General features: G+C 41.1%; 1 protein-coding gene across 4 annotated transcripts in view; it reads left to right on the top strand.

The window, feature by feature from the left end:
* Positions 1 to 22,009, top strand: part of LOC139389805 (ras and EF-hand domain-containing protein-like) — a 29,216-nt gene extending 7,207 nt beyond the window's left edge. For 3 of the 4 annotated variants that reach the window (XM_071136768.1, XM_071136767.1, XM_071136766.1), the window contains exons 2-17: positions 2,541 to 2,687; positions 3,135 to 3,225; positions 5,393 to 5,488; positions 5,889 to 5,966; positions 6,410 to 6,525; positions 7,323 to 7,391; positions 7,751 to 7,829; positions 8,365 to 8,444; positions 13,763 to 14,084; positions 14,413 to 14,547; positions 14,981 to 15,131; positions 18,173 to 18,254; positions 18,617 to 18,731; positions 20,077 to 20,196; positions 20,385 to 20,461; positions 20,703 to 22,009. In XM_071136768.1, coding sequence (XP_070992869.1) covers positions 2,578 to 2,687; positions 3,135 to 3,225; positions 5,393 to 5,488; positions 5,889 to 5,966; positions 6,410 to 6,525; positions 7,323 to 7,391; positions 7,751 to 7,829; positions 8,365 to 8,444; positions 13,763 to 14,084; positions 14,413 to 14,547; positions 14,981 to 15,131; positions 18,173 to 18,254; positions 18,617 to 18,731; positions 20,077 to 20,196; positions 20,385 to 20,461; positions 20,703 to 20,808 — 1,827 coding nt within the window. In that variant the 5' untranslated portion in view covers positions 2,541 to 2,577 and the 3' untranslated portion in view covers positions 20,809 to 22,009. Of the gene's footprint in view, positions 1 to 2,540; positions 2,688 to 3,134; positions 3,226 to 5,392; positions 5,489 to 5,888; positions 5,967 to 6,409; positions 6,526 to 7,322; positions 7,392 to 7,750; positions 7,830 to 8,364; positions 8,445 to 13,762; positions 14,085 to 14,412; positions 14,548 to 14,980; positions 15,132 to 18,172; positions 18,255 to 18,616; positions 18,732 to 20,076; positions 20,197 to 20,384; positions 20,462 to 20,702 lie in introns of those variants that run through there. The other variant, XM_071136769.1, reaches the window with a different exon arrangement.
* Positions 22,010 to 22,292: the final 283 nt, after the last annotated feature.

The following is a 22,292-nucleotide window of genomic DNA, read 5'->3' as shown; positions in this document are numbered from 1 at the left end:
ACGGGCCTCCCCAGGCAGTGAGGATAGGAAACAACACACCCGCCACATTGACCATCAACACATGGGCCCTTCAAGTGTGTATGCTTAGTCCTCTACTGCTGTACTCCTTGTTAATCCATGACTTCCTGGCCGCGCATGACTCCAACACCATCATCAAGTTTTGCTGATGACACGACGGTGGTCGGACTGATCACAGACAATGATGACGCTATAGGGAGGAGGTCAGATACCTGGCAGTGTGGTGCCAGGACAACAACCTCTTCCTCAACATCAGCAAGACAAAGAAGCTGTTCGTGGACTACAGGAAATGGAGGGCCAGCATGTCCCCATCCACATCGATGTGGCTGTAGTGGAACAGGTCGAGAGCTTCAAGTCCCTCTGTGTCCACATCACTAAGGAATTAATGTGGTCTACACCCACACAGTTGTGAAGAAGGCACAACAGCGCCTCTTCCCCCTTAGAAGGCTGAAAAGATTTGGCATGGACTCTCAGATCCTCCAAAAGCTCTACTGCTGCACCATTGAGAGCATCTTGACTGGCTGCATCACCGCTTCGTACGTTAACTGCAAGGCATCTGACCGCAAGGCACTAGAGAGGGTGGTGAGTACGGCCCAGTACATCACTGGGGCTGAGCTCCCTGCCATCCAGGACCTCTATACCAGGTGGTGTCAGAGGAAGTTTAGACACACCTACTTATTCTACATTGTAGGATTATAGTGAATACATCAAAACTATAAAATAACTCATATGAAATCATGTAGTAACAAAAAATGTGTTAAAGAAATCTAAATATATTTTATATTTGAGATTCTTCAATGTATCCACCCTTTGCCTTGATGACACCTTTGTACACTCTTGTCATTCTCTCAACCAACTTCATGAAGTAGTCACCTGGAATGCATTTCAATTAACGGGTGTGCCTTGTTAAAAGTTAATTTGTGAAATTTCTTTCTTTCTTAATGGGTTTGATCCAATCAGTTGTGTTGTGACAATGTAAGGGTGGTAAAATACCAAGTCCATATTATGTCAAGAACAGCTCAAATAAGTAAAGAGAAAGGACAGTCCATCATTACTTTAAGACATGAAGGTCAGTCAATCAGAACATTTCAAGAACTTTTAAAGTTTCTTCAAGTGCAGCCGCAAAAACCATTAAGCACTATGGTGAAACTGGCTCTCATGAGGACCGGCACCGCAAAGGAAGACCCCGAGTTACCTCTGCTGCAGAGGATAAGTTCATTACCAACCTCAGAAATTGCAGCCCAAATAAATGCTTCACAGAATTCAAGTAACAGACACATCTCAACATCAACTGTTCAGAGGAGACTGTGTGAATCAGGTCGTCATGGTCGAATTGCTGCAAAGAAACCACTACTAAAGGACACCAATAAGAAGAAGAGACTTGCTTGGGCCAAGAAACACGAACAATGGACATTAGAACGGTGGAAATCTGTCTTTGGTCTGATGAGTCCAAATTTGAGATTTTTGGTTCCGTCCACTGTGTCTTTGTGAGACTCAGAGTAGGTGAACGGATGATCTCCGCATGTGTGGTTCCCACCGTGAAGCTTGGAGGAGAAGGTGTGATGGTGTGGGGGTGCTTTGCTGGTGACACTGTCTGCGATTTATTTTGATTTCAAGGCACACTTAACCAGCATGGCTACCACAGCATTCTGCAGTGATACGCCATCGCATGTGGTTTGCGCTTAGTAGGACTATCATTTGTTTTTCAACAGGACAATGACCCAACACACCTTTAGGCTGTGTAAGGGCTATTTGATCAAGAATGAGAGTGATGGAGTGCTGCATCAGATGACCTGGCCTCCACAATCACCTGACTTCAACCCAATTGAGATGGTTTGGTATGAGTAGGACCGCAGAGTGAAGAAAAAGCAGCCAACAAGTTTTCAGCATATGTGGGAACTCCTTCATGACTGTTGGAAAAGCATTCCAGGTGAAGCTGGTTGAGAAAATGCCAAGAGTGTGAAAGGCTACGAGGCAAAATATATAGGCCATACACCACATATGCTACTGCTCCACATACTCTGCTGCTACACATCAGTCTATTATCTATTCGGTCTATTATTTACTTTACCCCTACCTATATGTACATAGCTACCTCAATTACCTCGTACTCCTGCACATCGATATTGGTATTCCCTGTATATAGCCATGTTTTTTTTACTCTTTATTGTTATTTGTTATTTGCTGGGTATTTTATTCCTTGTCATTTAAAAAAAAATGCTGCATTGTTGGAAAAGTAAGCATTTCACCGTTAATCTACACCTGCATGTTGTTTCATGAAGCATGTTACAAATAAAATGTAGCTGTTCTGTTCCAAATATACTGTAGCTGTTCCAAATGTGTTTTAGATGAAAGGCCTTATGCTGTTGTAAGTAACTTGTATTAACATTCCTGTCTGTCTGTCTGTCTGTCTGTCTGTCTGTCTGTCTGTCTGTCTGCCTGCCTGCCTGCCTGCCTGCCTGTTCGTTTGTCTGTCAGTTAGTCCATCTATCTGTCTGAATGCCTGTCTGTTGTGTCTGTAGGAATGAGCAGGCAGCCACGCTGTACCAGAACATCAGTATGACAGAGCCCAGGATGGTGCCTCAGTATGAGAGAGTCATTATGAGCTTCACAAGAGAGATCAAGCAGCACAATGCTGAGATGGAGAACCTGGCCCTGGCTGTGAAACGGTACTAACACACACACGCACGCTCACACACACACACACTCACCGACAACCGCAGTTTACTTAAAACCCACATACTGTACATACACTGTACACATGCAGACATTCTATCATACCGTACACGTCCTCAAATACAAATGGGAAGTTTGATATTTTAAGTAGAAATTGTGCACCAATATTGAATTGTATAAAGCCTGTTATATTAAATGAAGTGCTCTTTAATTTAGACCACATGGATAATACAATAATTCCAATTTTTATATGAATGAAGGCTTGCTAATGTGCCATAATTCTGCATTTTGACATGTTCCTCTATCAACCCTGTGTCATTATAGGAAGATTTTTTTTACCCACTTAATGCCCAAATTTCCATCGTTTATTTGATTACACTTCTCCAAAGGCCACAGATATAATAAATTCAGTTACAGTATTATGTTTTATTTCTGCTCAGAGCCCATGACCAAGCCGCCATGCAGCTCAGCGAGATGGAGGAGGAGATGGATCAACGCATCCATGCAGCTGAGAACAACACACAGCAACAGGTGACACATACACACACTTGCATGATTGTCAATTCTAACTTTAGAAATGATGTCCATGTTGTCATGCGATCTGGGCAGGTTGTGTTCCTACAGGGTTTAGCCACTGATAAGAAGGGTGGAGCTCATCTCTTCACTCATGCTAAATAGAGAGGACTTGTGATCAAATTACTCATTAAACCTCAAACAATCCTCGGCTGTGTTGACGTCTGATGTGTCAAGCTGTTATCATATCTAGATTCTATATACTGAGTTTATTTATAATCATTTGTTAAAAGTAACTCCAGTGGGATGTTGACGGAAAATGTCCGGTTTCCATACTTCCATGGAACACTCCTATTCCTGGAATCTCTCATTCCTCTACTCTGGGAACAGTCTTATCTCCCCGTGTGTGTGTGTGTGTAGTTATGTACATTATGTAAGTGTGCTACATCAGCTCTGTTTGTTGTGCAGCTGCTGTATGCTTAGTCTAAGAAAAGCACCCACACCTAGACTCACCAGTGTAACAGTTAAGGTGTATCCAATCAGAAAGCAATCTACTACTTCAGCACTCATGCAGACCTGCCAACATGCACGCATTTTGCGTACCAAAATGTTGGCCATGTATGCAGGTACGAAATCCAAATTAAAAAGTATGTAGAAATGAATAGGGCCTGATTTTATTTATTTATTTTTTACATTTGAATAAAAAATGAATCCACTGAGTAAATCTAACGTCTCAATTCTCGAGCTGAAACACAGAGACATGTACGGAGTTGGAGGTAAATACATCATTATTCCACGTAGCTACCCTGTGTGTGCCCCTCCTCCTGTTTGTTGTGATGCTGAGTTTGCCGACTGTCAGATGTACGTAAACACGTGGACAAATCCCTGTGTTGTGTGTTGTGGAAAGGTTGTTGTTTAATCGTTTCAAGCTAACGTTAGTGAACATAATATGGACATTCAGTGGGCTCTAAAGTGCCAGCAGTTCACTCACATTTGCAAGTGAAAGAAATGAAATGCAAAAAACGAAAAGTAACTGGTCGCATTTGTGTGAGTGGGATATACATTTAATTATGCGTCTCATTAGTTGTATTTTCCATGTAACATTACAAGGATCACGCAACCTGATAACTATAATTATGATCCACATCACAAAAAGCATTACAAAAGTATAATAAAAAAGAAATATAAACATATTGGCATTAAATGGAGTCGGGAGTTTAGAAGAATGTCCGGTATTAGCTATAGAGACCATGCTTCTAAAATGATTTGAGATTTTATCAATTTCGAAAGTCTGATGTATGCGCTGCAGGGCAATCCAATTGGCACCTTTACATAGGCTGAAACACCGGACTCTTCTAGCGAACAGGTACAGATTCCCTTTTCTTTTTATGTTATTATGGATAACATGTTCATTTGATACTGATGCTCTGATTCAAACATTTGTTATTTTTATCATATCAGAGTAATAAAAAAAACATGTTTTATCGTGGATGAGACGTTTGTACATTCTTTACCTAAACAAATAACTTGTTATTAATAATAATAATTAATAATAATAATTAATAACTTGTTTTTTTTTTAACTCAAAGATTAAAGGCCCTTTGTGTGATTTTGTACCATATGTGTAGATGGAACGCTGTCAAGAAAGAAAGTATACCAACCTTTTATAGGCTTGATTTGGTTCAAGTGCTACAATTGCGATCAGACTCACAAACAGCTTGTGACACGAGCATGCGGGGAAAAGAAAACCCCAATTGGGTGTTCTGCGCGAGTCTACTACTCTACAAAGTTGGACAGGGTTGGCAGGTCTGCTCAAGTTCCTTGATACACCCGGGCCCCCTCCACCTGTCACCCAAACTGCCCTAAAATAGCACAGCTCAAACTCTTATCAGTGGAACGTAGAGGAGTGATACAAAAGAAGTACAAACAAACACAAGCATACACATGCACACACACAGAAGAACACTACCGTATTCACACACACACAGAAACACACATGCATGCACATACACTGTGCCATTTGATTTGGACAGTAGTTGGGTGTTTTGACAGTAGCTGTATCTGTATGTTGACAGTGTGTGAACATTTGATGATGATGTAAGACATTAGAATTGTGTCTTGTATCCTTGTGGAGGCCATAATAGATGGGATGCTGCTACACCGTGTTCTATTCTGTTATCTGTAGGAGGCCAAGAGGACTGAGGCAGCTCTGAATGAGCTGAAGAGACACTATGAGTCTGAGGTGTGTGAACTGCAGCACAAGCTCCAGAAGATGCAGCTGGTGAGTTTACCATTCGACTATTCATCACTTATACTGTTCCACCTAGTACACGCTAAAGATATCCTTTATATTGTAGGTGGTGTGAAATAAATATAAACTTTTCCAATAAAGTCTGAAACTTGATACACAGTTTGGGGCCAAGTTTCATGCTGTTAATGAAAAAGTAAACAATTAACCAATAATGTGGCATCTATTGCCTGGACGACTACTCTAGCCAATCACTCCTGTTCACCCACTCAGCATGTTGGTTCATTGGTTCATGAACATGTGAGACATCCAATCAGATTAACTCAATCACAATTGAATGAAATCCATCTATGCTGCTATCTGCGCCATTGAATATTGTGATTCACTGACAGCAGGCAGCGATGTGTGTTAAAGGTGTCTACTCCCTCCTCAGATTGAAGACCAGTACAAGAACATCAACATGAAAGATGAGTCTTCAACCCTGAAGAGAAAGATCAACGAACTGACTCTGGTGAGATGGGTCTTCCTGCTAGGCCTATATCACTCTGAACACATCCTTTAACTCTCTTCCATTTCCTGATCTCGCTCTTCTCTCTCTCTGCCTTTACCTCTCTCTCTCTCTCTCTCTCTCTCTCTCTCTCTCTCTCTCTCTCTCTCGCTCTCTTTCTTTACCTCTCTCTCTCTTACTTTACTTTACCTCTCTCTCTCTTCTTTTCCTCTCTCTCTTTCTTTACCTTTACCTCTCTCTTTACCTTTACATCTCTCTCTTTACCTTTACCTCTCTCTCTCTTTACCTCACTCTTTCTCTCTACCTCTCTCTCCCTTTACCTCTCTCTCTCTCTCTCTCTCTCTCTACCTCTCTCTCCCTTTACCTCTCTCTCTCTCTCTCTCTCTCTCTCTCTCTCTCTCTCTTTCTCTCTCTCTCTTCCTCTCTCTCACTCCCTCTCTCCCCAGGAAAACCAGCGGTTGAAGCAGGAGTTGATGCAGTCTCAAACTAACATAGCCTTCCTTCAGAGTGAACTGGCCTCTCTGAAGAGTGATCTGACAGACCACAGCATCAACTCTGAGCGGTGAGAAACACATGCGCACACACACACACACACACACACACACACACACACACACACACACACACACACACACACACACACACACACACACACACACACACACACACACACACACACACACACACACACAGTTACTGTATCATGGGTGTTGGACATCACTTGTAAAATGCCTTTCAAATGTCATCATGTATTACATAATCAGTGGTAATCAGGGGTCACTTAGAAATGTCCTTGTTTTTGAAAGAAAAGCACATTTTTTGTCCATTAAAATAACATCAAATTGATCAGAAATGCAGTGTAGACATTGTTCATGTTGTAAATGACTCTTGGCTGCTCCCTCCCCTCCCTGGGGTGGTAACATGTTTCCAGACTTGGAACAGGATATCCTAGTGTGACTTCACACTCAGTCTCACAACCTGGTTACCTGGCAACCAGTCTCACACTTCGCCTTTCCAGTCAAACTAAGTTTGTGTTGTGAATGTGCCGATTCTTTGAGACTGTTGAAGTGTCTGCTTTTGTCTGCATTATTAGAATGTACATTCTCCTGTTTTGGATAATTAATGTATGTGTTTTGAGAGTGTGTGTAGTATGTGTTATTGTAGTTTATGTAGTATGTGTTATTGTAGTTTATGTAGTATGTGTTATTGTAGTTTATGTAGTATGTGTTATTGTAGTTTATGTAGTATGTGTTTTTAAGGGGGGATTTGTAGTATGTGTTATTATAGTTTATGTATTATGTGTTATGAGTGTTTATGAAAGTGTATGTATTATTTGTGAATGACTGTTTGTATGTGCAGGGATGAGGCGATGATGAGAGACTTCTCTGATGAGAGGGAGAACCTGGAGCGACAGATAGAGATCCTACAGTAAGTCTGGCCAATCATAGTGCTTGTCTGACACATAAACAGGAACGCTGACAAACGCTCACCTAACCCACAAACAGGAATACTTCAAAACTCACAACTTGATGTTACATCGAGTTGCCTGTAAACTGAGGAACATGAAGTTGTAAGCCTTGGGAGTTTTGTGAGTCTTAAAGAGTTTCTGTTTTTGAAAGCCTCAAAAGTCATTTTGAGAAGACCTGCCAACGGCTCTTTTGATCACCTCTTCCCGTTCTTATCCTCTTCTCTCTCCTCTGTTTCTCTCCCTCTCCCCTCTCTCCTCCTCTGTTTCTCTCCCTCTTCTCTCTCCTTTGCTTCTCTCCCTCCTCTGTTCCCCTCTATAGAACAGCCAACAGGAAGCTCCATGACAGTAACGACGGGCTGCGCAGTTCCCTGGAGAACACCCTCAGCAAGAGCAATAAGGTGAGGTAGACAACCACATAGCTATGGTAACACCAGCATGCTCTCTCTCTCTTGCTCTCTCCCTGCCTCTTATCTTTGTTCTTCCACCCCTCTTTGAATTATCTCCCTATCCCACACCCCTTTTATCCTCCTCTTCCCATCACTCCCTCTCTCTTTCTCTCTGATCTCTCTGCTTTTAACGTCAGAGTTGAATCTCTAATGCCAGTCCTAAGGGCTTGTCTGTTGGAGAAATCAACTGAGCCATGTTTGAGGCAATGACAGACAACAACAAAAACAACGGCAACAACAACATATTTCAGTCTTGACCCCTAACTCACTCTCCTCATAACCTCATAACTTCCACTCTGTCTCACACACTCTCATCGAACGATAATTCCTATACTCACACATAGGGTTCAGTACATACAGGTCAGTGCACACTAACGTGCGCACACATAAGTGTATGGACACACACCCAAACATTAACAAAAACACACCCACACACACACACAGTGACCCAGACAGTTGTGACAGTGATGTTGTGGTTGTGTTTCAGCGTGGTAGCAGTGCTTCCCCAGCCAGCACCATTAGCAGGAGGAGCAAGAGTATCTGTTACTCATCTCCATACCGCGACAGGTAAGACAGAACTGGACTAGCAACAGCCTGCTGGTGTGTTTGTGCAGACAGAGTCCAGATAATATACTCTAATACAGGTACACACTGCACACGTACATGTGTATGTTCAAACTCAAGTTTATGTACAATTATTATCAGGTGGAAGATTAGCACTGGACATGTGCATGTTTGCATTGTATACTCATAGCCATCCATACAGGACTCATAGCCATCCATACAAAAAACATCACAGTCTATGTTCTAGCTTGGTTGTTGGAGCTAGCTTAGTTGTACGGTGGTTCCTCCTTTAAAGTTGTGTCATACTGCAGCACACCTTGCGGGCAGAATTCTCTGGCACGTTATTTAATTGTCAGCCATTTTTTCTGTTAATGCAAGTCAGTGCTAGTTTGACCACCAGACGGCATCTTTGAGAAGCATTTGATAGTCTTCCATATTGGCATTACAAGAGCATTTAAATTCTCTAGGGTAGGTGGCAGCATTCAGAATTTTGGATGAAAAGCATGCCCAAATTAAACAGCCCGCTACTCTGGCTCAGAAGATATGATATGCATATAACTGGTACATTTGGATAGAAAACACTCTAGTTTCCAAAACTGTTAAAATAGTGTCTGTGGGTATAACAGAACTGATTTGGCAGGCGAAAACCTGAGAAAAATCCATTCAGGAAGTTTTTTTTTTTTTTTTTTTGTAGTTTTCTATTCAATGCCATTACAGTATCCATTGACTTAGGACTCAATTTGCAGTTCCTATGCATCAGTCTTTATAAATTGTTTCATGCTTGTATTCTAATAAATGAGGGAGTAAGACCAGTCTGAATGAGTGGACGTGTCACAGAGCTTTTTCATGCGCAATCCCGAGAGAGTGCATTTCTTGTTTACCTTTTATATTGACAACGTTATTGTCCGGTTTAAATATTATAGATCATTTAGGCTAAAAATCCTCAATGAGGATTGAATATAAACATCGTTTGACATGTTTCTATGAACTTTATGGATACAATTGGGATTTTTTTGTCTGCCTGTTTTGACTGCGTTTGTGCCTGTGGATTACTGAAGAAAACGCGCAAACAAAACAGAGGTTTTTGGATATAAAGAGACATTATCGAACAAAAGGAACATTTATTGAGTAAATGAATGTCTTCTGAGTGCAACCATATGAAGATCATCAAAGGTAAGGGATAAATTGTATCTCTATTTCTGAGTTTTGTAACGCTTCTGCTTGACTGGTTACTGTTTGTAATAATTTGTCAACTGGGCTATGTTCTCAAATAATCGTAAGGTATGCTTTCGCTGTAAAGCATTTTTAAAATCTGACACCGTGGTTGGATTCACAAGAAGTTAATCTTTAAACCTATATAAAATATGTTTTGTTTTCTGAATTTTTATAATGAGTATTTCTGTATTTGAATTTGGCGCTCTGCAATCTCACTGGATGTTGGCCAGATGGGAAGCTAGCTTCCCACATACCCTAGAGAGGTTAAAACCTTTTTTGTAATAACATAGTATATGGGATTGATTTTAAGAAATTTGGCTTAATTAATTTGATTAATATTATGGAGTTTCTATTCCACGAAAAACGAAACCCCCAGGGTTTCCGTTAGTATGGAATGGAAAATATGGTGCTGTACAATGTGACATTCGGGTTAGGCTACAGCATAAGAGGATTGGAGGATTCTAAATTCTTTGCCTTCATTAGACAACTTTGTTCCAATATTTCTGTAAATCAGTTATATTTATTCCGATAGTAATTCGTTATGGATCCATAACTAAATAAACATCAGCATTTTGAAAGAGTATTTTAATCATTATTTTATTAACGAAAGCATAAAGATGCTGATGAAGAAATACAGTACTGTACAGTATATGCTTTTACATTTGGATAATAAAGCATTTAAGCATTTTGAAGATATAAGCCACCTGCATTTGTTTATTAGGCTACTGTGCAGTCTGACAAGTAAACATAGCCTACATTACATACTGTAGTAAACATGGGAAAGTGCCTAATTCCTTACATAAGGGAGAACAGGCCATGTCCAGACTTTCTTAGAAACCTCAAGTGCTCAATAACTCTGTCTTTAATGCTTTTTCGGATTGCATCAGTCATGGATAGACACTTCTGAGACACAGTATTAATGATGAACCCCCGGAGGTTCACTGGTAAGCCACATTTGCCTCGTGATCCATCCTAGTTGGTATTCTGTGCCCACTCGTGGTATCTCTCTTCGGTTACACATCCTTGGAATAGCAGAACAGCATAACGGTCCGGCCGTCCCTTGCTGTGCCTGGTGAGCAGTTGGTCAAGTTCTGTTGTCAGAAGAGGAATGGAAATGTCAGGGTGAAACAACGACCTGACGAACCCGCCACGTATGTTGACTCTGCCTGTCGAAGGTGGAGTTCCAGAGCTCACAGGTGTGCATGTCATGGATTTCCATCTCCATCTCGTTCCTCGCCATTTTCTATGCGTCATTCTCCACCTGACTCTCCGCCAATGCCGCCTGACTCTCCCCAAATGGCGCTCATTTCAGTTGTGGTCGTGGAGCTGGGTGGAAACGAGACTAAAATGTTGTTTAAATAAACATCCACATTTGAATGTCTTTTTTCTCTGTATTTTATTAACCAACGCATAAAGATGTTGATGAAGAAATACTGTACTGCTGTTTTGAGTTAGAAATGTAACACTTTAGTGTACTTAAGCATCGAATACATGGCAAGTTGAGGGATTTTCACAACAGTAGCCGGGCTATAAAAAGTATATTGTCCTGCTAATAGGAAACATTTGCATGATGGGCTGCTACATTTGCAGGACACCTGCTACAGTTGTGGAGACAAAGCATCTTGTTTACATTCTTTATTGTAACCACAATGTCACAAATCATTTGTATCTACCATTCCAATTACTTTTAGAGTTTGCGATTTACAAATGTGTGCTTTTCATTATTAGTTACATTGTTTAAGTTTGAACGATACTTTTTTTCTTTAAATGATTGTTTTATGTCGGATGCTACATTTTTGACCAGTTGCCACTGGTCAAAAATTGTAAGTAGGCCTAATAAAAAATGTGTCTGTTAAGTCTCATAGCCTACCTCAGCGAGTTAAGTTCTTTTATATTGGTCCAGGCTTCGAAGAAATAGACTCCAATTAATTAATGTTGTTTGTAAAGTCAAATTAAAATGAAGATTATTGTTGAAATGAATTGATTGACTGGTGTAGGTTTTCTCCATCTGTTGGTGTGCAACACTTGCATAACAAGCTGGCTATATTGTCAGCACTAGCCACTGTTCACATCCTATTTATTGCGCTGCAGTTACCGCCAGTAGTTTTTTAAATTGAACCTTTATTTAACTAGGCAAGTCAGGTAAAACAAATTGTTATTTACAATCACGGCCAACACCGGCCAAACCTGGATGATGCTGGTCCAATTGTGCACCACCCTATGGCACTCCCAATCACGGTTGCCTGTGATACAGCCTGTATTCAAACCAGGGACTGTAGTAATGCCTCTTGCATTGCGATGCAGTGCCTTAGACCGCTGTACAGTTGAAGTCGGAAGTTTACATTCACCTTAGCCAAATACATTTAAACTCCGTTTTCACAATTCCTGACATTTAATCCTAGTAAAAATTCCCTGTCTTAGGTCAGTTAGGATCACCACTTTATTTTAAGAATGTGAAATGTCAGAATAATAGTAGAGAGAATTATTTATTTTATCTTTAGTTTCTTTCATCACATTCCCAGTGGGTCAGAAGTTTACATACACTCAATTAGTATTTGATAGCATTGCCTTTAAATTGTTTAACTTGGGTCAAACATTTCGGGTAGCCTTCCATAAGCTTCCCACAATAAGTTGGGTGAATTTTGTCCCATTCCACCTGACAGAGCTGGTGTAACTGAGTCAGGTTTGTGGACCTTCTTGCTCGCACACGCTTTTTCAGTTGTGTCCACAAATGTTCTATAGGAATGAGGTCAGGGCTTTGTGATGGCCACTCCAATACCTTGACTTTGTTGTCCTTAAGCCATTTTGCCACAACTTAAGCATGCTTGGGGTCATTGTCCATTTGGAAGACCCATTTGCGAGCAAGCTTTAACTGATGTCTTGAGATGTTGCTTCAATATATCCACGTCATTTTTCTTCCTTCTTCAGCTTGCAAGCCTCCCCCTTTTCCTTCAAACATAACGATGGTCATTATGGCCAAGCAGTTCTATTTTTGTTTCATCAGATGAGAGAACATTTCGCCAAAAAGTACCATCTTTGTCCCCATGTGCAGTTGCAAACCGTAGTCTGTCTTTTTTATGGCGGTTTTGGAGAAGTGGCTTCTTCCTTGCTGAGTCTGTCTATATAGGACTCGTTTTACTGTGGATATAGATACTTTTTTACCGGTTTCCTCCAGCATCTTCACAAGGTCCTTTGCTGTTGTTCTGGGATTGATTTGCACTTTTCGCACCAAAGTACGTTCATCTCTAGGTGACAAAACGCGTCTCCTTCCTGTGCGGTATGACGGCTGCGTGGTCCCATGGTGTTTATACTTGCGTACTATTTTTTGTACAGATGAACGTGGTACCTTCAGGCGTTTGTAAATTGCTCCCAAGGATGAACCAGACTTGTGGGGGTCAACAATTTTTGGCTGATTTCTTTTGATTTTCCCATGATGTCAAGCAGAGGCACTGCGTTTGAAGGCAGGCCTTGAAATACATCCAGAAGTACACCTGCAGTTGACTCAAATTATGTCAATTATTTGAAGCCTCTAAAGCTATGACATCCTTTTCTGTAATTTTCCAAGCTGTTTAAAGGCACAGTCAATTTAGTGTATGTAATCTTCTGACCCACTAGAATTGTGATACAGTGAATTAATCTGTCTGTAAACATTTGTTGGAAAAATGACTTGTGTCATGCACAAAATAGATGTCCTAACCGACTTGCCAAAACTATAGTTTGTTAACAAGAAATTTGTGGAGTGGTTGAAAAATGAGTTTTAATGACTCCAACCTTAGTGTATTTAAACTTCCGACTTCAACTGTAGATACGTGTGTAGGTACAGTTTATGTAGAAAGTTTACATACACTTACCAGCGACGGGTGGCATAATGTCAAATTTGTCATTGGAACCACTCGAAATGATTGGTCATATAAAAACCTTCTGACCCAGATGCATAATGAGTGCTCTAACTCCCCCCCCTGCGGTGGTCTGGAGCAATGAAGCTGTGATTCCGGGGAACCTCTTAAGTCGATGAACCACTGTAGTGAGGAAAGGTTTCTGTTTCGAGTAGCCTGTGTGGATGTTGAGAATGACAGGAATGCCTCTGTCTGTCTATACTGTCCCAGGTTCTACCAGGCGGGTGTGGATGGTGTGGATGCGGACGGAGACCTGCTGGGCCTTTGTGGAGGTGAAGGTGGTAGGAGTTCCCTGGGGTGTCGGCGGCCCAGTCTGGACACCCTAGCCCTGGCTCTGTGTGACCCGGCCATGCAGGTAAAACGCAGCAGCGAGGTAGACAGCCTGCCCGAGAGCTCCCTAGACAGCGGCATGTCCACGCTGCGTGGCTCCAACAACGAATATGACTCTGAGCAGGAGGTGAAAGGGCACGAGGAGGAACAGAGGGTGGCAGGGAACACAGACAGCCTGGCGGGGGGCCACTCTGACAATGACGTAAGACACATAAACATACAGTAATACACATACACACACACTACACCATACACACACACAAGCACTACATACAAACACAAACACACACACATAGACTATGCCAAAGTACACACATACATGTACGCACTATACGCACACACACAGACACATGCTTATTACACACACAGACACTCAAACACACACACACTTTACAGTAATGCACAACACACACACACACACACACAAATACATTATACACTCATCGTCATCCACTTGTACTACATACACTTATTGTTACTGATAACGCTCATTATGTATTGATGTTAATACGATAGTGTTAATGTGTCAGGTTGCAGAAATGCGGGATGAGATGGTGTTTGGATCAGACAGTGATTCTGTCCTGGACTGGAAACCTTTGGAGTCAGTCAGCCGGACCAGCTCTGGAGCGTCCACACGCAAAGCCCTCTCTGCCATCACCAATGAGGTACAGGACAGTGGGCAGTGGTGTGAGAAGAGAGGAGAGTGTAAATCCTGGATTGTAGAACTAAAATAAAAGCTAATTTGGAGCTTTAAAACCATTTTAAAAAGAAAGACACTTGGCGGAATTACTTGGTTAGCAGGCAGACGTAGTAGAAAACACTTGAGCGTAAATGGTTGACTTAGTTCAGGAGAAACTGTTGATTGTTGACTATGCATGACAAGTGAGTTAACATCATTCCAGTATTATGACATGGTCCGGTACAATACAGTCAAGGTGTGCCTTTAACCTCTTTCACTTTCTTTCTTTCTCTCTCGCTCCCTCTCGTGCTTTCTCTTCCTCTCTCTCTCTCTCTGTGTCTCCCTCCCCCTCTCTCACCCCTCTCTCACCCCTCTCTCTCTCTCTCTCTCTCTCTCTCTCTCTCTGTGTGTGTGTATAGGGTAAAGAGAAGGAGTCAGCTGACCTGGGCTATATGACATCAGAGAAGGCCTACAGGGTGGTGTTGGCTGGCGATGCAGCGGTGGGCAAGTCCAGCTTTCTGCTCCGCCTCTGCAAGAACGAGTTCCGAGGAAACACCAGCGCCACCCTGGGTGGGTGTGTCAGCGTACCTGTGTTAGCTCTCACCTGCTTACAGTATCATTATATCCACACATTACTTTTGACTGTAAATGGTGAACAAGGAGTTCGTCTAGCTGGACCGCTCGGGCTCGGTTAAGCACGCTTTCACACTACTTTCCCCAACACAGCTTGGCTTGTGAAGTCTCCAAAGGTTCTATTTTTTTATTTGAATTTTTTTATTTAACCTTTAATTTAACCATTGAGATTTCAAATATATTTTTCTAGAGCGTCCTGGCCAAGATAGGCAGCACCAAGTCATTACAAAAATTACAAACAAACAACATGAAAAACTACAAGTGATTCATCAGTGATTTAAAAATACCAATCGGGACAAGTTCTTCCAGTTTAAAAGTATTTTGTAAGGCGTTCCAAGACGATGGCGCAGAGTACATAAAATCCCTTTTACCAAATTCAGTTCGGACATTTGGAACAGTTAGCAGGATAAAGTCCAGCGAACGAAGAGAATACCCACCACATTTCTGAACAATAAAAATGCAGAAATAAAAAGGTCGTAAACCCAAAATGGCTTTGTAAATAAAAGTATACCAGTGACTGAGCCTACGAGTGACAACCCTGGTATACAAAGTGCCGTGGTGCATAGAGGTTTTGCAGTTTAAAATACATCTCAAAGCGCCATGGTAAAGGGTGTCAATTGATCTCAAACACTGAGCAGAAGCATTCATATATAGAATATCCCCATAGTCTAGTAAAGGCATAAATGTAGCTGATACTAGCCTCCTTCTGGCTTCAAAAGAAAAACAGGCCTTATTCCTAAAATAAAATCCCAATTTCAGCTTCAAAGTGGTTGAATATGCAATTTAAAAGAGAGGCCGTCATCAATTAAAATTCCAGGATATTTATATGAGGTTACAATCTCAATCTCCTTGCCCTGACAGGTAGTAATAGGTGAAAGGTTCAGAGGTCTATTTATTGCTTTAGAAAACACCATTAGTTTAGTTTTGTCAGTATTGAGGATAAGCTTCAATCTACACAAGGCATGTTGATCAGTATAAAAAGCAGTTTGCAAGTTCTGGAAAGCTTTTGTAAGAGACAAGGCACAACAGTAAATGACAGTATCATCAGCATAAAAATGAAGTTGTGCATTTTGGACATTTTTGTCTAAATCATTTATATAAATAGTGAACAAGAGAGGACTAAGTACAGAACCATTAAAGACAGACAATTTAACAGACATAAGCCCATCAAATTGAGTGCACTGAGTTCTATCAGACAGATAGTTAGCAAACCATGCAACTGCATGCTCTATCCCATGGTGCTAGTCAAGTATGCATGCCTAGTTGCCTGGGACAGATATAGAATGTATATTTACAGTGCCTTGCGAAAGTATTCGGCCCCCTTGAACTTCGCGACCTTTTGCCACATTTCAGGCTTCAAACATAAAGATATAAAACTGTATTTTTTTGTGAAGAATCAACAACAAGTGGGACACAATCATGAAGTGGAACGACATTTATTGGATATTTCAAACTTTTTTAACAAATCAAAAACTGAAAAATTGGGCGTGCAAAATTATTCAGCCCCCTTAAATTAATACTTTGTAGCGCAACCTTTTGCTGCGATTACAGCTGTAAGTCGCTTGGGGTATGTCTCTATCAGTTTTCCACATCGAGAGACTGAATTTTTTTCCCATTCCTCCTTGCAAAATAGCTCGAGCTCAGTGAGGTTGGATGGAGAGCATTTGTGAACAGCAGTTTTCAGTTCTTTCCACAGATTCTCGATTGGATTCAGGTCTGGACTTTGACTTGGCCATTCTAACACATGGATATGTTTATTTTTGAACCATTCCATTGTAGATTTTGCTTTATGTTTTGGATCATTGTCTTGTTGGAAGACAAATCTCCGTCCCAGTCTCAGGTCTTTTGCAGACTCCATCAGGTTTTCTTCCAGAATGGTCCTGTATTTGGCTCCATCCATCTTCCCATCAATTTTAACCATCTTCACTGTCCCTGCTGAAGAAAAGCAGGCCCAAACCATAATGCTGCCACCACCATGTTTGACAGTGGGGATGGTGTGTTCAGCTGTGTTGCTTTTACGCCAAACATAACGTTTTGCATTGTTGCCAAAAAGTTCAATTTTGGTTTCATCTGACCAGAGCACCTTCTTCCACATGTTTGGTGTGTCTCCCAGGTGGCTTGTGGCAAACTTTAAACAACACTTTTTATGGATATCTTTAAGAAATGGCTTTCTTCTTGCCACTCTTCCATAAAGGCCAGATTTGTGCAATATACGACTGATTGTTGTCCTATGGACAGAGTCTCCCACCTCAGCTGTAGATGTCTGCAGTTCATCCAGAGTGATCATGGGCCGCTTGGCTGCATCTCTGATCAGTCTTCTCCTTGTATGAGCTGAAAGTTTAGAGGGACGGCCAGGTCTTGGTAGATTTGCAGTGGTCTGATACTCCTTCCATTTCAATATTATCGCTTGCACAGTGCTCCTTGGGATGTTTAAAGCTTGGGAAATCTTTTTGTATCCAAATCCGGCTTTAAACTTCTTCACAACAGTATCTCGGACCTGCCTGGTGTGTTCCTTGTTCTTCATGATGCTCTCTGCGCTTTTAACAGACCTCTGAGACTATCACAGTGCAGGTGCATTTATACGGAGACTTGATTACACACAGGTGGATTGTATTTATCATCATTAGTCATTTAGGTCAACATTGGATCATTCAGAGATCCTCACTGAACTTCTGGAGAGAGTTTGCTGCACTGAAAGTAAAGGGGCTGAATAATTTTGCACACCCAATTTTTCAGTTTTTGATTTGTTAAAAAAGTTTGAAATATCCAATAAATGTCGTTCCACTTCATGATTGTGTCCCACTTGTTGTTGATTCTTCACAAAAAATACAGTTTTATATCTTTATGTTTGAAGCCTGAAATGTGGCAAAAGGTCGCAAAGTTCAAGGGGGCCGAATACTTTCGCAAGGCACTGTAGATGGTAATGGGATTGTCTTTTGGAGTAGTGTGTTTGAACATCCTCTTGTGTTGATCCTCAGGGGTGGACTTTCAGATGAAGACTCTAGTAGTGGATGGAGAGCCCACCCTACTACAGTTGTGGGACACAGCAGGCCAGGAGAGGTGTGTGTGTGTGTGTGTGTGTGTGTGTGTGTGTGTGTGTGTGTGTGTGTGTGTGTGTGTGTGTGTGTGTGTGTGTGTGTGTGTGTGTGTGTGTGTGGGCACGTTTTACTATATTTGTGAGAACAAAAAGTCCTCACAAGAATAGTAAACCAACAAATATTCAGAGAAGTGAGGACATTTTGGTCCTCACTTGTAAAAAGGCTAGTTTAGGGGTTAGGTTTAGTGTTAGAGTCAGGGTCAGGGGTTAGTGAGAGCTGTGTGTGTGTGTTTGCATGCATGCGTGTGTTAGTGAACATGTCTATTTCAGCCAATCTATGTAGTGGTGCTCTGTTAACCTCCATTCCTGTGTGTGTGTGTCCTAGGTTCCGCAGCATTGCGAAGTCGTACTTCAGACGAGCCGACGGGGTCCTCCTGCTGTATGATGTCACCTGTGAAAAGAGCTTTCTCAACGTGAGAGAATGGGTGGACATGATTGAGGTAGTAATAATTTATACAATACATTTTTACATACAATTGATATGACACTTTTCTAAGATGCTCAATGCACTTCAAATTTTTTTATTTTTTTTATTTAACTAGGCAAGTCAGTTAAAAACAAATTCTTATTTACAATGACAGCCTACCGGGGAACAGGGGTTAACTGCCTTGGTCAGGGGCAGAACGACATATTTTTACCTCGTCAGCTCGTGGATTCGATCCAGCAACCTTTCGGTTATTGGGCCAACGCTCTAACCACATATTAAGGTTCAAATTCACCCTATCCGCCACCAATGTGTAGCACACATCTGGGTGATGCCACGGGATGTAAACATTTTGGGATTAGAATGACTGTGAGAAAGTCGGTTCGGGTGACTTTTAAAATGACATCCTACTCCAAAATGAATGAATATAAACATTTAAAAGATATGGCAAATATAAATCAAACTGGATGGACATCAGAAGTAGAAGAAGGCCAGGGTTAAAAACAAACCAAATATAACTATTGTAAATAGATTGTGTCTGTAAAATGTGTATAGTATGTATAAGCTGGAAGTAGAAGCCTAAGTGTTGTTGTTTAATAGTTTACTCCAATTAGGGGAGCGGTGGTAGGGTTTGCGGGGAATAATAAAGGAAGGTATATTTTTTTTAAGTGTGTATGTATATGTATGTATTTTTATATATATGTACATGTGTGGGTATGTGTATGTATATATATAGATATATATATATATATATATATATATTTACCCCGAAAATATATGGGGTATTGGAAACGATGCAGAAAATTACATCGAAGGAAGCAACAATCTATCCGCAATATTAAAGCTGATTCACCCTAAAAATAAAAAAAACATTTAAAATGTAATTTCCCCCTACAGAAATGAACCCAATATAACAATAGTCCATATTATCAGGGAGGTGTGCTATTTGGTAATCATTATTATCACCTGGTGTAGCCCACCTGATGCAGCATAGTGGCTATAAATAATTAGGCTGAGGATTGCCGATTTACCCCATTGGGCTAATCATTAACCAGATCACAAACTCTAAAGTCTAAACATTAGGCTATCATGTTGCTAGTTATAGCAACATCCCACTGGGCAAAAACTTGTTGAAGCAACGCTGTGTCCATTTCATTGCAGTGTTGAGTTGTGTGATAAGTGTGTGCATCCCAAATGCTTTTGACCAGAGCCATATGGGCCCTGGTCAAAAGTAGTGCACAATAATGGGAATAGGGTGCCATTTGGGACGCACTCAGTTTTGAGTTTTGGATAGCAGTGTTGTTGTGTTTGTTGTCAGTGTTGTTGGCCTGTGTTTTAACCTGCTGTCCATCTGTGTCCAGGACGTGTCCCAGGATGACATTCCCATCATGCTAGTTGGAAATAAGTGTGACCTGAGGGAGCAAGCGCTACAGGACAGTGTCACCTGTGTCCCCACCAGCTTCGGAGAGAAGCTGGCCATGGTGACCACTCAACCCCAACGTCTTACTTAAACCTTTACATTAGTTACATTTACATTTGTCATTTAGCAGATTATTTTATCCAGAGGGATTTACAGTCACGTCTAGTTGTACCCTAGAATATAGCCTGGTCAGGTCAATGTATGGAACTTCAGCCTGATTTGAGAGTTGCGTTGTTTGTTTCCTTTCAGACATATAACGCCCTCTTCTGTGAGACCAGTGCTAAAGACGGATCTAATGTCATAGAGGCCGTGCTGCATCTGGCCAGGTAAGAAATACCGGATCCTAGACATCTCTGTTTTCTCTCTCTGCTAAGTGATTTACCTGTAAATGTGTTGCTCCTTAGAGTACTCTCTGATCTGACTGAGTTGGATACTTTTAAATATTTTTTTCCTGGACCAAAATGTAGAACAACATGTAAAGTTTTGTAACGCCTTTAACTCTTTCTATTTTATTATTCTCTTTTGTTCTCATTCTCGTTCTCCTCCTCCCCCCCCCCCCCCTATCAGAGAGATGACCAAGCAGGTTCATGGGGATGAGAACCAGGAGTCTGTGACTAACCTCTACAGAAGTCCCAACAAGAAGATGCCCACTGTCACCTGCTGCACAGGATAAGAAACCACACAGGAACACTACTAGAGTAACCAAAACTCAGCACCAGAGCAACCACAGCAACAGAACACCACAATACAAGAATACTGTCAGCAAAGACAGAACAAGAGAAAAATGAGACTTCAGAAGAACAGAACACAGGAGAATCCAGTCAGAACACTTGAGTACCATAGCACTAGAATATCAAACAGTTGATTTTCTCGTATGAGATCAACTGTGCTTGTTTTAAGCTGTGTGTGCATGCGTGCACGATTATGCAATTATATGTTTGCATGAGTACATGTGTGCTTGTGTTATGCATATGTATTTGGCTTTAGTATTGAGTCCTTTGACATCATTCACATCATGGTTAGTAGTGAAGTCTAATCTCATATGCTGTTGATTGTCTTCTTATGAAGCCTCTGTGTTGAAGCCATGGTCATTTGTATTGCAGATAGCTATTGTATATATCAATGTACAGGTAGTGTCTGAAAAGTACCATGTACTGGCAAATTATATTCTCAACAAGTCACTAGAAAGCTTGGGATAGCAGCAATTTACATGACAGATATGATGAGGAGAGACAAATGCACGTGATAGGTGGTGAACAGGAGGGTGGGGAAACGTTATTTTTACAATGGAATAATGATCTTATTAGCAAGCTGTTTATTGCTAAGGGATAAGGCGGAGGGAGGACCTACAGTTTAGTAGATATAAATATAGAATGTCCTTCTAGTTCTGTGATAGTAGACACAGTAGTGTCAGAAACATCCTCCATGTACAACATTTGTGATAAAGAGTAACAACTGCATGTCAAGGAAGGAGTGTCATGATTGTCAGTTGAATTCTGATTGTAGGAGCCAAGAGCAACATCTGGAGAGAATGATGTGATTGGATGACCGTGGGAGGAGCAAAATGTCAAATGTATGAATGTGGTGTGAATGAATGGGGCACATTTTATTTCTGTGTGTATATTGTAAAATATTGTTATCATTAATATATTATGTAATGTTAGACTTGCCATTTGGACCTCTCCTGGGTCACTAATGATGTCACTGTGAGCCCACACCTGTCTGTCTGAGCCCTCTGTGTGGTCATACTCAAAGCGCTTTCCTAAAATGTAGCATGAACAAAACCCAATGTGATATGACTTCCCTTATCCAGGCAGAGTCTGACAGTATATTTCATGTTGAGGGCATGGAATATAAAATAAGTTATAATATAATTTATCTGGAGTGTTATCTACTCTCTTGCTCAGTCACACACACGCATACACAAACACACACCCCAAATGTCCACAGAGTCCACTGACTGGGGAAAATAAATTAAACAATCAGATAACTTCTTAAATTTGATTTGTTAGGACACCCATGTCACCCATATTCCCTGAGCATTTTTACGAGGAGCTGCAGCATGTGCCAGCATTTATTCAGGCCATTTGTGTCTGGAAGTCTGGCACAGAGCCCAGCCCCACCTCCCATTAGTTTACATTTTCATGAGCTTGATGA

Source organism: Oncorhynchus clarkii, chromosome 30 (genome assembly GCF_045791955.1).
Source record: "Oncorhynchus clarkii lewisi isolate Uvic-CL-2024 chromosome 30, UVic_Ocla_1.0, whole genome shotgun sequence".
NCBI lineage: Eukaryota > Metazoa > Chordata > Actinopteri > Salmoniformes > Salmonidae > Oncorhynchus > Oncorhynchus clarkii.
This window is presented reverse-complemented; position numbering and strand designations above follow the sequence as displayed.